This window comes from Scophthalmus maximus, chromosome 7 (genome assembly GCF_022379125.1).
Source record: "Scophthalmus maximus strain ysfricsl-2021 chromosome 7, ASM2237912v1, whole genome shotgun sequence".
Lineage (NCBI taxonomy): Eukaryota > Metazoa > Chordata > Actinopteri > Pleuronectiformes > Scophthalmidae > Scophthalmus > Scophthalmus maximus.
In genome coordinates, this window is record NC_061521.1 from 303,161 (window position 1) to 316,037 (window position 12,877).

The 12,877-nt window shown below is 42.5% G+C and overlaps 1 protein-coding gene across 18 annotated transcripts in view; it reads right to left on the bottom strand.

Moving 5' to 3' along the window:
• ptprfa (protein tyrosine phosphatase receptor type Fa) overlaps positions 1–12,877 on the bottom strand; it is a 300,666-nt gene that overhangs the window by 13,629 nt on the left and 274,160 nt on the right. For all 18 annotated transcript variants that reach the window (XM_035647715.2, XM_035647719.2, XM_035647721.2 and 15 more), the window contains 4 exons: positions 5,434–5,557; positions 5,078–5,253; positions 1,799–1,918; positions 240–394 (listed from right to left, as the gene is read on the bottom strand). In XM_035647715.2, the coding sequence (XP_035503608.1) occupies positions 240–394; positions 1,799–1,918; positions 5,078–5,253; positions 5,434–5,557 (575 nt within the window). The remainder of the gene's footprint in view (positions 1–239; positions 395–1,798; positions 1,919–5,077; positions 5,254–5,433; positions 5,558–12,877) is intronic.

The following is a 12,877-nucleotide window of genomic DNA, read 5'->3' on the forward strand; positions in this document are numbered from 1 at the left end:
CTGTAGGTCTGAATGTGAGAGCGGATGGTTGTTTGCTTCTATACTGTATGTCAGCCCTGGGATTGAGTGGCAATCTGTCTCACTTACCCTCAAAGGATAACTGGTACAGATAATGAATGGATGGATGGGATATTGGCTATGGATGCTGCTGGAAAGGGGATCGTTGGATCTTGGATTATCTGACACACACTTTGTTAGAACCTAAATCGGCCAAAGTGTTGACGTAAGAGTTAGTTCACCTGCAGTGGACCACCATGGGTCCGGCGTCTGGAGGGTTACAGGCCTTGACTCTGCGTAGAAATGCCAGCGTTGGGGTGGGATACTCAGGCACTCCGTGGTCAGGCCATGCCATGAACTGGAACTGTCGGGCCTCTCTCTTCTCAGTCGAGCCATTCTGTTCAAGCACAAGCGCACACACACACACACACACACACACACACACACACTTTCTGGATGTCTACACTGGTACAGTACAGTCATATCACTGGCTAACCACTTCAACAGTAGAGCTATTTTTTTTTAGCAAGATACATCTTTCAATTTTTTTCAATTCAAGTGAAAATCATCTTAGACTCTTAAGTACATTTCTCACTGCTGGCTTCACATATCTGGTAGTGATACTTTTTATCATTCAGACATTATAGAATGTTAATGTAAAGGGATGAGTGTTTGTGTGGTACGTGTGTGAGAGCAATGTTGAGTTTAGATGTTCTCTCACAAGCTGCATCAGTGATCGATTTTAAGTAGTGCTGTAATATGTAGTTCTGCATTAAAGCAGCTCGAGGTTACGCTCATCATCCCCGCATATATTCTGCGCAATGATTTTTTTCAGAAACAAAAAGGGCAAAGAATATTGGTGAAGATTGTTGTTGTGGTTTCAAGGTTGACACTCACTGCCTGTCACATCAAAGCTCAAACAGGTGATTGTTCCCCGACATGATATTTAGCTGCTAGATATCTGGACATGTCGGTGAGGCCTCGTGAGTCACTTTGGCCTTGATGGTTTTATTGGAAATCTGTAGTTCACAGGAGAGAATCTGTGATCAAAGTTAAAAAGATGCTATTAAACGATAATATTTTAAATTTAGATACTTTCTTTGTGTTGATTCTACATTAATTCCAGCATTTTACATTACAGGTTCGCTGTTTTTTGCCTCATCAAGTCAAGTGGCAGTTTACTCCATGTCTGTCCAAAATCATATAAGATATGTAGTGAAGTATTCATTAAAACGTCTTTTTCTCATAATCAGTGTGAATATAATTATGAATTATTTATTTATGGACAAAAATATGTGTAGAGAGTTTGTGCCAAATGGATGAAATTCCAAAACAGCCTTCCTGAGATGAAAACATAATGCCTCCAGCTATGGCTGTCACTGCAGAGAGGTGACAATTGACAATATTGGAAGTGACTATTGGACTGTTAGACCGCTCATCAGAAAGTCTTATCATTACTATTATCAAAATGTATTTTTAACATGTTCTGCTCTGGTCTCACCTCAAGGGTAAAACAGTTTGTATAGACCAATCCGAGCTGGAGTTTCCTGGTTTATTATAATGATATGTGGATGAGAGGTGGTGACTGAGGTAATCAATTCATCACAGTCATGAAAGATCCAGAACTAAACTTGTTTTATTCTGCATGTCTACCCTGCGGCTTCACCTCAGACTTGTACCATGTCAGTGGGTCCGACTGAGTAAGACCTTTTTCAAGAATGATGACAGCTCTCTCAGTCATCTGCTGTCTATGAGTTACAAAGCGTACTCCATATGCACAACACACATACAAAGTTCTCACCTTATAAAGGGCGAATGTGCGCACATTGTACGTAGCCAGCTCCACAGTGTCCAGCATGGTCACCTGAATCATCCCATATGTCTCTGTGCCTCTACTGGGCCAGTACTGGTCACACTTCACCTGCTCACAGACACACAAAGAACACAGTTACTGTTGAAGGTAGAACAGGAGTGGTGAGTACGGTTTGTAGCTGTGGTTACTGCTCTGAGCACTGTCATTTTCAGCTCCCGAGGTTGGTGATGCTGATCAGATCATGTGACCATCGATCCGTCACTTTAGTCCAGGGCAGAATGTGTTGACTACAGCTCAGACTGACATATGCTTAGCTGTGGATGTGTGATCTCATATTTCTAATGATTGTGGGGAGCCCCTCAACTTTCTTGGTCTTTTCCACCATAGTGAGCCCATCCCCCACAAAAATATACACTACTTTTCTTCTTTTTTTGACAGTCAATATGATGCTTGGCAGGCATGACATGAAACAGCTGCATGTTCGCTTCACCCTGACTGTGACCTGACAGCCAGAGGGGACATCCCTAAAATAACACATTAGTCCACTGATTCAAGTTATTTTCTGTTGTTGCAGATCAAATAAATTGCTGTCATGTGATTTCTTTTTGTGTATATCTGAGCATTTTGTCTTGGCGACTACACATTGGATGCATCACTTTACTTAAGGCTGCATATCAGAGTAAATTTTGAGCATTTAGTGATGCATGAGTCAGCATTGGATTCAGAGTCAATCAGCAAGACACAGATATCTATGAACTACTTATTACTTCATGACTCATTAATATAGTTTCACCCAATCTGTCCTCTAGTAAATCATCTACTTAATAGTCCTGGCATCAGAGTTATTAGGGAAATACTCATTAACCTCTCTTCCACTATCAGCTCCTGAGTCATTATTTTTATGTAGTGTTTAGTGAAGCATTAGTTAACCTTTCATGTATTCTGGGAGCTTATTTCATTTTCTTTGCCAGAATACGGTCTGGATCCCCTCCATTGGGAAGTGATTTCCCCCGCCAGAAAAGTTGCTGGTCCAATCACAGCCGATTATCTGATAACGGGGTTTATGCCATGACGCGGACGACCAACAATCAAGGCTGCCGCTGATGAAAGAGCATTTGACTAAAAGTACTCGATATCTTCAAATTTCTCGACAACACTGGTTTACAGAAATTGTGGAATCATCATCACAGACATTTCCTCTCTGCTCAAGTCTGTTGACATTTTCGCGCCGCTCAACAGACGCCACATGATTTGTCTGCGTCCGTTGGTAACGCCTCTTGAAAATCGAAAATGAACCGAGAGCTCCCAGACTAAAACGTATTTGAGTATTAGTCTGGCTACGCCAGGCTAAGTGCCTGTAGCCGCGCCCAGTTAAATCATCACCTGACCCAAATGACTATAACTACAAGAGTAAGATTTCCGCGTTGAGAGGTGGAAGTCAGATGTCATGGAAAAAGGACATAATGTGAGTCAAATAGGCTTCCTCAGTTTCAAAAGGGGCAGAGGATGACAGGAACACAAATTTTGACATCGGTGCTGACTTGAGGGGCCTGCGGGACGACTGGCTGCAGGCCTCAGGAGCCGGGCCGAACAGATGGCATGATTACGCTTCAGAGACCTGGGTGCGGGTGTCAGTGTGGGGGTAGGGGGCTATTTGGTGAGGCCTTGGCAGAGTACAGGACCACATGGCCTTTGGTTCACAGATGCGAGAAGCTGGTTCACCAACTGGACCAATCACATAGAGGTTATCAAGTGGTACAGGAAAAGAAAAAGTGAAAAACCTACACAGCACAGCATTTCTCTTTAGTTACAGTGACAATGACGTATGGTCACATTATCCTGTGCTCTGTATGCTACCCATGTTGGTGTTTCCTACCTACAGTCAGAGAGCAGTTCCAGAAGCCACTAAGAAACAGTCTACTCCTGTGGTAGGACAAGAAAATGCTCATATACTGCAGGTGATTTCAGATGGCGTTGAGGAACAACTTGTTTGATTGTTTAGTTTGGAGAACTATGGGGGGCATTAGCTGGTATGATGCCACTTGCACAAACACTCTAAAGATGAGTTTGGTTTCAGAATTGTCTGTAATTAATAAAAGGATTTTTACCATAACTGCACTGAATTGGATACAGGAAAGCTGTAAAGCTCGTTCATATCAGCAGTGGACAGACAGTTTGGATCTGGAATCAACACCAGCCATTATCCTGGTCACAGGTAAGAGGCATTTAATATTTCCTGCACCTCAAGTTGACCTCATGTCTGTTACCAGCTGTGGCAGAGGGCTGATCATCTCTCTCACAAATAATGATGGCACGCTACAGTCGCGCCCTTTGTCTGTGGAGTAATTAACATTGTCAAGGAGGATAAATGAGAGTATACTCATATATACAGCACTCCTGGCTGTGAATTCCTCATACCTAGTGTCCAGCAGCATTGTGATGCTGCCATAGAGCCGAGCTCATCTATAACACTGAAGTGTACTACACACAGAGCAGTACTTCCCTAGTGGTGATGTTATCGTCCACAGGCTTCACATTAGAGGTAAAACTCCCACAACTAAAACAGTGAAGTAAACAGGTTTACCATGGTATTATAAAAAGCTCACAAGTTCAAAGAGAGTTCAGGAGGCATTAATAGGGCTAAAGAGCTGGATAGAGAACAGGTACCAGGCTTTAGATCCTTGGAGGAGAACTTTTAAATTATATTTGGTGGCCAGATAGTTGATTTGATGAGGTTTACCTGATGTCTAGGAACGCAACATCAACGTCACAGGCAGCTTAGTGATACTCGTTTCCACCCACATGCTGCAATTGTAAGTTATGACCCTTATGACCATTGGTACACACAGCTTTTTTATAAGTTCCGCGGTGCAATGTTACCTCTGTCCATCTCCACACACATGCAACTGCAGCCCCCCCCCCCCCCCCCCCCCCCGCCCTCGCAGACGCCCATTGCCCTTCGTTTAACGTGACAAGTCCCAAAGTGCCCCCGCTCCTTGCAACAGTAGCTAGCAAAAGTAGCTTAAAAAACTCAAGTGGATGTCAGGTGTAGTGATTCAAAGGTCACATTTGGAGCAGGCCTGAGAGAGGAATGGTGGTTGGATGTTTTTCACTGCTGAAAACTGCAACAGCTTGCTCCATTTATTTAATGTATGTGATTATTCAAAACACCTCTACTTGAACAATGCACTGTAAACCACGGTCATGGTTATCAGAGTACAAATATAATTCTATTACATTACTTATTTCTCAATGTGAGAGGCTCACCCGTGACTTCTCCTCCAGACGGGTCATCATAACGATGGTGCAGGTTCTCTGCTCCCACACCATCCTCCAGAAGTCAGACAGTGTCTCCGGCAGTGGCCCTTGTGTGGCAATGTAAGCATTCTGCTTCCTGTAGCCGTCAATGTAATTGGCATTGATGTAGTCGCTACCTGGAACTCCTGAAGGGAGGAGCAATTTGGACACAGTTAGAAAGCAAATGACAACAGGAGTGAGTGAGATAACAGAGGATCCTTTTAAACGTTTGTCTGTAATTACAAGCCTGTTTAGAATCTCTCTGCATTTGAGGTGAAATGATAATGTATGGGATGTAAAGTCCGTTCTCCTGAGATGTCTCTCACCATCCACATGTGTGAGGATGACCCTGGAGTGGTCGTAGGCAATCACATTTGCATAGCGATTCTTTGGCTTGTTGACCTCCAGGTTGGAGTGCTCCCAGGTGAACTGCTGTCCTGGATCAATAGACTGGGGGGCACAGAAAGTCATTTGTCATTCCTGCTCCACCCTGTGACTTTATAATATGACATGCCCAGGATGATTTTTAAGCCCCCTGGATAGAAATTGGGCTGTCTGGACACTCTTATCCCACCACAGTTCAGTGCCTGATATTACCACAGAACATGCAAATGCCACGCACAAAGACCCAGGACAAAAAAACATCCAATTACAATAATATTTTTTTATTTATCTATAAATCATTTTTCATTTTGTAAAAAAATGTGCTACGGAGTAAAAGCAGGATCATAACATAAAACAAGCATAAGAGCAGTTGCTTAAAATTAAGTTAGTTAAAAGTTTTTTTTTAAGGAAAAGTTTTAGGCCTTTTTTGTAGGCTTCGACTGTCTGTGGGGCCCTCACGTGGTCTTGGAGTGAGTTCCACAGATTAGGGGCAGCAGAACAGAAGGCGCGGTCTCCCATGATCCGAAGTTTGGTTCTGGGGGGATGAAGGCGGTTGCCATTTTGGTTTTCGGGTTGAGGTTTGCTGGGTGAGGAGTTCCTTGAGGTAGAGTGGAGCATTGCCATGGATGCACTGGTGGGTGAGGAGAGCTATTTTGTACTGGATCCTGGAGGAGACGGGGAGCCAGTGAAGGGCGTGAAGGATGGGGGTTATGTGTTCATATTTATGCACTCTTATCAGGATCCTAGCAGCACTGTTTTGTATATGTTGGAGTTTCTGCAGACTCTTGCTAGGGATCCCAATGAGAAGTGCGTTGCAGTAATCCAGCCTGGAGGAGACAAAGGCATTGACGAGTTTTGTGGCATCGGAAAGGGTGAGTGTGGGACGGAGTTTGGCAATTTTCTTGAGGTGGAAGAAGGATGATTTGCACAGTTTGATATAGTTTTCAAAGGTATAGTGAGGGTCCAGTCTCACACAGAGTTTGGTAACTGTTGATGAGAAAAGGTGTTTTCCAGAAAAGGTGATGACTGGACCTGATGTGGTGTGCTGATAAGAATTGCTTCAGTGTTGGAGCTGTTTAACTGAAGGAAGTTCTGACTCCTCCAGGCAAGAGGTCAGTGAGGATGGTGGGGACAAAGATGAAGGCAGTGCAGCAGAGGGGGTTGGGTTAGTTCTGAGGTAGAGTTGTGTTTCAGTTTAGCAATGGAAAGAGATTCCATGCTGGCTGATGTTGCAACCAAGGGGGAGCATGTACAGGATGAATAGGGTTGGACCAAGGACCGACCCTTGAGGGACACCACATGTGACGGCATGTGTGTTGGATTTGGCTCCCCCCCAGCTGACATACTCTGTCCTTCCAGAAAGGTAGGATGTGAACCAGACCAAGGCAGAATGTGATAGTCCTATATCGCAGTGGAGGTGGTTGAGGAGGATGTGATGGTCGACAGTGTCAAATACTGCTGTTAGGTCAAGGAGGATGATAAGTAATGGAAAGCCAGCATCGGCTGCCATCAGAAGGTTGTTTGTGACTCTGACCAAAGCTGTTTCTGTGCTGTGGGGGAGCAGAAGCCCGACTGGAACTTACCAAACAGGTTGTGTTGTTGAAAATGGTCCTGGAGCTGAGCGGCAACATCTATTTCCAGTACTTTGGAAAGGAATTGGAGGTTGGATATGGGCCTGTAGTTGGCAGGGACTTCTAGGTCTAAAGTGGGTTTTTGAGTAGTGGTTTCATGACAGCAGTTTTGAGGGGGAATGGAACATGGCCAGACTGGAGGGTTTTTGATAGTTTTTTTGATAAGGGGACTGATGGCAGAGCGATTGGATTTCATCAGGATGTGGGAAGGGGGTCCAGGACACAGGTGGATGATTTCATTTTTTTGGTGATTCCTTCAACTTCATTTTGCGAAACCTCAGAGAAACAGTGGAGAGGGTGACGGATTCCAGGCCAACAGAGAGGGCAGCTAGTGCACAGGAATCAGAGAGATGCGATCAGATTGAGTATTTCTGGTTCTGAAGAAGGTGATAAAATTGTTACAGTGTTCGTCTGTGTTTTTTGTTTGAGTTTGTGTCTGAGGTTTAAGGAGATGGTTTATTGTGGAGAAAAGCTGCTTAGAGTTTCCAGGACTGTTGTTGATGATGTTGTTGACGCCATGCCTTTCTTTGTGGCGTTTGCCTGTTCTCCCCATTTTGAGAAGGATTCGAACCAGGAACCTTCTTCCTGTGAGGCGACAAGCAATGCTAACCACCACACAGTCTACCTATTGATTTTTTATTTTAAGCCACAATCGGGAAGTGGCAAAATCAGTCAGTCTGCCATTTTGTTCCAGACTAATTATCCTGAATGAAATGCAATGAAGTTTGGTTTATGGAATGTGTGATGAGCTGTGCTGTGTTATGGACAGCAAGGTGGTCATTGCATTCTTTGGTCAAATGTAAATGTTCTACACTAACTGTTTCTGTGCTTCAATAGTTTGGCTTTTATTTGAGACTCTTCTCAATTGCAAGAACAATGTTTGTTTAAATTGCAAATATCCTCATTTTCATGTTATTCTTTAGGCTTCATGACAAAGACACATGGCAACACAATAGTTAGAGATAAATGCTTCTCTAAAAGACTAAATTTTGTATTATTTACTTGTATAAGTTCAGTTGTTGGTGAGTGGTGCAGAAAACCTATTGCAGGGATGGCAGTGATGGTGTGAGCTGATACGAGCTGCTCCCTATTGTTTGCTGGCTGGAAACGCAGGCGCAGGTTGAGCTGAAGATTGTTATTCATGCCTTTCATGCTCTTGCTACTTATCATACATCATTTAGTAAACAAACACGCACACACACACACACACACAGGCAAAAGAAGTAGTGACAAGGATTCTAATGAAAATAATGACAATGGAGAAAGAGGCTGTCTGCACATCTTATTTAATAGCCTGTTAGGTAAGTCTTCCACTGTGCTGCACTGACAAACAAGTCATCACTGCGGACGTGTGGCTCAGGTTCTCTGCTTGTCAGATAAATCACAGTCACAGAGCTGCAGCTTCCACAACAGAACAAAACCCAGGATTTGTGTATGGCGAGGCAGGCCATCACTCTGTAACCACTGCCACAGTGAGTTAAATATAATAACTTATCCAACTCTGATTTTGCATGACGACCATCATCAACTTTAGTGAAACTGGGGATTTCTCTCTGTCTTTGGTGTCGTCTGTCACTACAGATATTGTACACTGCATTACATATGTACAGATAGAGAATACATTTTCTACCCCAACGTCAAATTTGCTATCTATGTTGTTCATCCATGCCCTCTAAGATGAAAAATGAAAGTTTACTTATTTGACACCACCATCAGTTGGACAGGGAATGTGGCTTCCACATCACTGCCTAGGCTCAGGCACAAATTGGTTAGGTTTTGGGTTACAATGAGTACTTTTTAAAGGGTAAGCGGACATTGAGGTTTACATTAAGATATTAAAGCTAGGGGGCCTTTGCCATCAAAATCACAGTGATAAGATAAGATAATCCTTTATTAGTCGCACAAATAGGGAAATTGTTTTTTGTCATCAGCAGGATTATGCAAAAACTATGGAACGATGGGACATGGGCCACCAAAGGCCCAATTAAATTTTGGCGCAAATCCGGACCAACGGACAAGTCCAGGACATTTATTTCTCTTGGAAGATCACCATACCTAATGGGAGACGCATGAGGCAGCATAGGGAAAGGAGAAACTGGGCTGCTGTGCCGGTGTGCTGACCCAACCGCCTTAATGACCTCAGACTCGTGTCTCACTCCCACTGTAATAAAGTGCTTACTGATCCTGAGGCACATTACATAAGCACTTGCATCCACCTTGGAGCAGCACCAGTTCATCTACAGAGCAAACAGGTCAATAGAGGATGCCATCAACACAGCCCTTCACATTGCACTGACCCATTTAGGGCAACTTGGGAAAATTGGGGGGATGCTGTTTTTGGACTTCAGTTCTGCATTTAGCACAATCATCCCATGGGTATGAGCCAGCAGACATGCAGACAGTTAGGTTGGAGCCCCACAGGACTTTTGTTTTCCCTCTACACAACCCACAGCACAAAACATAATAACGACTGTGAATGACACCACTGTGATTTGAATGATACAGTGGTGTCACTTGTAATTTTACAACATCGCATTTAGCTGTCCTAAAAAGATATCTGTAAATGTTGTTCCCCTAATGACCACATTAACACAGTCAATGATTCCTTTTTTTAGCCTCACAATGTTATTGGGTGGTAAATGTGCATACAGGTCTGGCAACATGGCCATGAACTCACGCAACATGCCAACTTTCCTTGAAGCTCATCTCCTTGTTTTATTGGATTTCATATATCAAGACTAAATTACGTAAAATGCCTGAAATATTTTTTGTGTGTTTATTACAATGTCTAGAACAGTTTGGAAGTTACTGTGGAATATATTCATCACATTTTATTTTGAGCTTGTTATGTCCATGTTGTAATTTTACAACACTGGGCGAGAGTGGTAGTCAAAATAGCCTGTGCACCTTACACATTACCTGGGGACATTGCACTTCTCACATGTTCACATATGGAAAAAATACTTGAATAAATATAATCATTTTGATTATTCCTGAGTTCTAAATGTATCTTGTTACAATTAAAAGGTACAATTTTGAGCTAAGACCAGAAGGAATACAGGAATATATTATTTCTGGTTAAAACTCTGTAGCAGAATTTAAAGCTGCATCTGTATCTTATCAGTTAAAAAGTGTAAATCACTGATCCTGGGCTTTTTTCTTGGCTTTGTTTGTTTGGCCAAATAGTTGCTTTTTGCATTAGGGAGAAAGAGGATTTTAAATGTTCTGGAATATGGGAATGTAAGTGCTCTGGGGGATGTTTTTTGCTTTGTTGAGGGACAGGTGCAACTCGTCTGCAAGTGGTACCCTAAGAGCACAACTTTGTGATTCCTTTCAAGGGGAAATTCAGCTACACTAAACAATACATGCAAGGCCAGCCAAACCCACTGGGCTTCTAATTGTGGTAAAAACTAAATCTCTAACATGATCTGTGACCTGAAGGAGTACGAGACAAATCTGAACTTTGATTGTCAGGTGATGTTGTTTCAGTGATGGGACAAAGCGACCAAAACCTACATTAATGTTGAGAGGCCTTACATTATTGGTGCCTACAATAAATACAAGGGAGATGTTGATTTTTTTCCTTCTAAATACAAGTTCCCCATGTCATTGCGGCGCTGGTACATTTACATCTTCTGACGCACCATCATCCTTGCCGTGGTTAACATCTGGCTCCTCTACAAGTGGGACTGCAAAGCTCTCAACATTCCTAGGATAGAGATACTGAACAGGAGGCTGTTTCAGGCACAACTGAAATGCTCTCTCATCCTGGTGAACACAACTGTCAACACACCAAATAGGACCGCCATCTTGAGGCAATGGGAGCCCAGTAACACAGTAACACAGACAGTGCCATCTTCGGTTCATTGAGTTTTGTAAATATTTTAGAAAATTCTGTAATTTTCTTTTTTTTTGAATTACTATTCATAAAAAATATGACTTTCTTGTGATGATTATTCGTTATATATGTTGTTATGGGGGTACATGAGCCAACAAGCCTGTAAATAATCCCTTCATAGTTCTGTATATTCATTCAGACTGTGAGTTCAAAAACAGAACTCCTGCTCCCACATAGGCCCAATGTAACAAAATTACAACGCTACCCTAAAAATTTACTGAAAGGTAAAAGATTCAAAAACCCTTTAATTTCTGCATCAGGGGCCTCATACAACAACGTCTGAAAGGTGAACAAAATTTAATTATCTCATAAATCTCATTTTTTTTCTATATTTGGGCTTCACATTGTGTTTTGTTATGGGTTATGTGTCTTGCCCAAGGAAACTTAGGTATGTGGACTGTGAGAAGCAGGAATCGAATAACTGACCCTCCAGTTGGTGGAAAACCGTCTCTTCCTTCTGAGCCCCAGCCACCCCAATCTTATGCTGTCTTCCCACCAGTGCTCATGTCAGTACATAGCATTACATTAGAAACATTCCTCCTGAGTCGGCAGTTGGGTTACTTTTGGTATTTAGTTAGTATGTAGTTATCTGTATATCCCCCCCTGCACCCGACCTTGAGCTGTGCTGGTAACGGAATCCAGAACAAACAGTTCACAGTGAAAATCACTGCAGCATACTGACTTTGATCCTGATGGCACTTTTGACCAACTTTCAATATCCAGCAAAATCGGAAAATTGGTAGGTATTATGGATAATATAGACATGCTATTTCTATGGTTAATTTATTACATTTTGATTCCCGAGATAAGATGTCACAATAGCTCCTCTTGTTAACTTTGCAAAATGTGTGTATGAATTTACTGTGCTCGTGTATGTGTCCACTGAGTACAATGAGCAATTTGTTTTCATAAAGAGACATATATAAACTCAGTGCAGCTGTCCATTCGGAAATAGATATTAATGATAGCAGCAGTATGGACTGTTCCTTGCCAATGCAGAGGAATATAATTAATGTCCAGGACATCAAAGCCATAAGCTACTTCTCTTAATGTGACAGTAACATGTTTAACTATTAGACCTAAAATACTAAACAAGATATAAACTGCACTCATTCTAAACTAACTAAGCATGAACATGAACATGTCGCAGTGTAACTTGGCTCCCACAAATATAGTTTTCTTTGATATTCAAAAGGCTGTGTCAAGGACACATGAGGCTTGGGTAACTGCCAAAAACAGGTATACTACTGCAATCCAGCTTTAAGTTCTTCAATACAGATAAAATATACACATAATTATTATTATGTAATGAAGCAAATTGCTCTACAGGCCATATGCATTATATAAAGTGGTCTCCAGTAGTTCCCAAAAAGACTGGTTCATTCATCAGATGTAACAAGCTATGAGATCCTCCGGCAGGTCTCATTCCAAACACAGCCATTATCAGCTTTTCATTTCAAGCCCTGCTGGTCTCAGTATGGTCTAATGGCCGGAGTGTGTGTGTGTGTGTGTGTGTGAGATGGGTCCGTTTGTAGTCCTCATCGTACTAAGGATAAGATTAAGGGTGAGATAGAAGGCAACCTCAATATTGAATTTGTGCAGCCTTAGCAGTAATGTGGGTATTGTACAAGACTGCTGTAGTGTAGGGAGACAACAACAAAGGCTGAAAAGCTGAGGGAGACTGCAGTGCAGCTTTGGGAGAGCGTCACCAGGGAAGACATATACCACTTTCACACCAAAATTACCGCGTAGACCCGGGTTTTTAAATGCGGGTCGACCCAGGGTCTGATGATCGCCAGCAGGAAAACAGTGTAGTGACAGGTAGTGGTAATAGGTGGTGGTAAAGAGTGGTGCGTG